Genomic DNA, 943 nt, shown 5'->3' on the forward strand with positions numbered 1-943 from the left:
CGAGAGATGCGATATTCAGACCTGCGCAAGATAGACAAGAAGGTCCGACGCCATTTTCATGATGATATATCTGTTATTGTTTTATTCTTGAACCACGATCTTATATCCAAAGGCACAGTGCTAGACCCACCACTCTCACTTCGAAGCGCACTCGATCACTGACTCCAACTGGTGTCATCATTGTAATGTAAATTACACACCCATGTTGTCTTGTACCAGTTTTTGGCAGCATAACACGATATATACATGTGCCATTGCTACCTGCATTATAAGGTTGAGATCATTCATCAGGCTCCAAATTGTTAAAAGTCATAACATGTTATTAGAATTTTGTCCATGAAAATGACAAAAGAAAAGAAAGGTAAAAAAGAATGTAACAAGCATTTGATTGTGGCCACTCCCTTTTCTAACCTTTGTAGTCTTAAAATCTGGATTTAGACTTTTTATGACCGATTTAGACTATGTAGGTAAATCGACCAGTATGTTAATTGAGTTCCAAATTATTTGACAAGTTATGTTAATTTTGCATGCGTAATAAATCATCTTTGGGTGGAAATTTAACATTTTGCTTTGGCTCAACGGAAAAGACAAGATCACTTCAGCTAGGTGAAAATGCTACCTAATTTTAAAGAAAGATGTTAGGAGATTATTAGAATTTATTATTTTTGGTTATCACTCAATCATTAATTTAATTTTTTTTAATTAGTAATTTAATAATATATTTTATCTTATATTTTTAAACAATGATGACTAATTGATGGTTAAAAACAATAAATTTTGATGGTTTTTTAATATTTTTTAATTTTTAATTTTAAATCTAAAATGTCAAGTGAAATTCGCACCTTTTCAATTCACATTAACACCAATTTAGGGGTAAAAAGTAAAAATAGGCGTATGTCATGTAATGTAATTGTTTAGTGTCAGTAGTTTGTTATAGGCTTGA

General features: G+C 31.2%; 1 protein-coding gene across 1 annotated transcript in view; it reads left to right on the top strand.

The window, feature by feature from the left end:
* LOC107639264 (probable protein phosphatase 2C 42) overlaps positions 1–508 on the top strand; it is a 4,493-nt gene extending 3,985 nt beyond the window's left edge. Inside the window, exon 4 of the mRNA XM_016342748.2 lies at positions 1–508. Within this exon, the coding sequence (XP_016198234.1) occupies positions 1–62 (62 nt within the window). The 3' untranslated portion in view covers positions 63–508.

Source organism: Arachis ipaensis, chromosome B01, assembly GCF_000816755.2.
Source record: "Arachis ipaensis cultivar K30076 chromosome B01, Araip1.1, whole genome shotgun sequence".
NCBI lineage: Eukaryota > Viridiplantae > Streptophyta > Magnoliopsida > Fabales > Fabaceae > Arachis > Arachis ipaensis.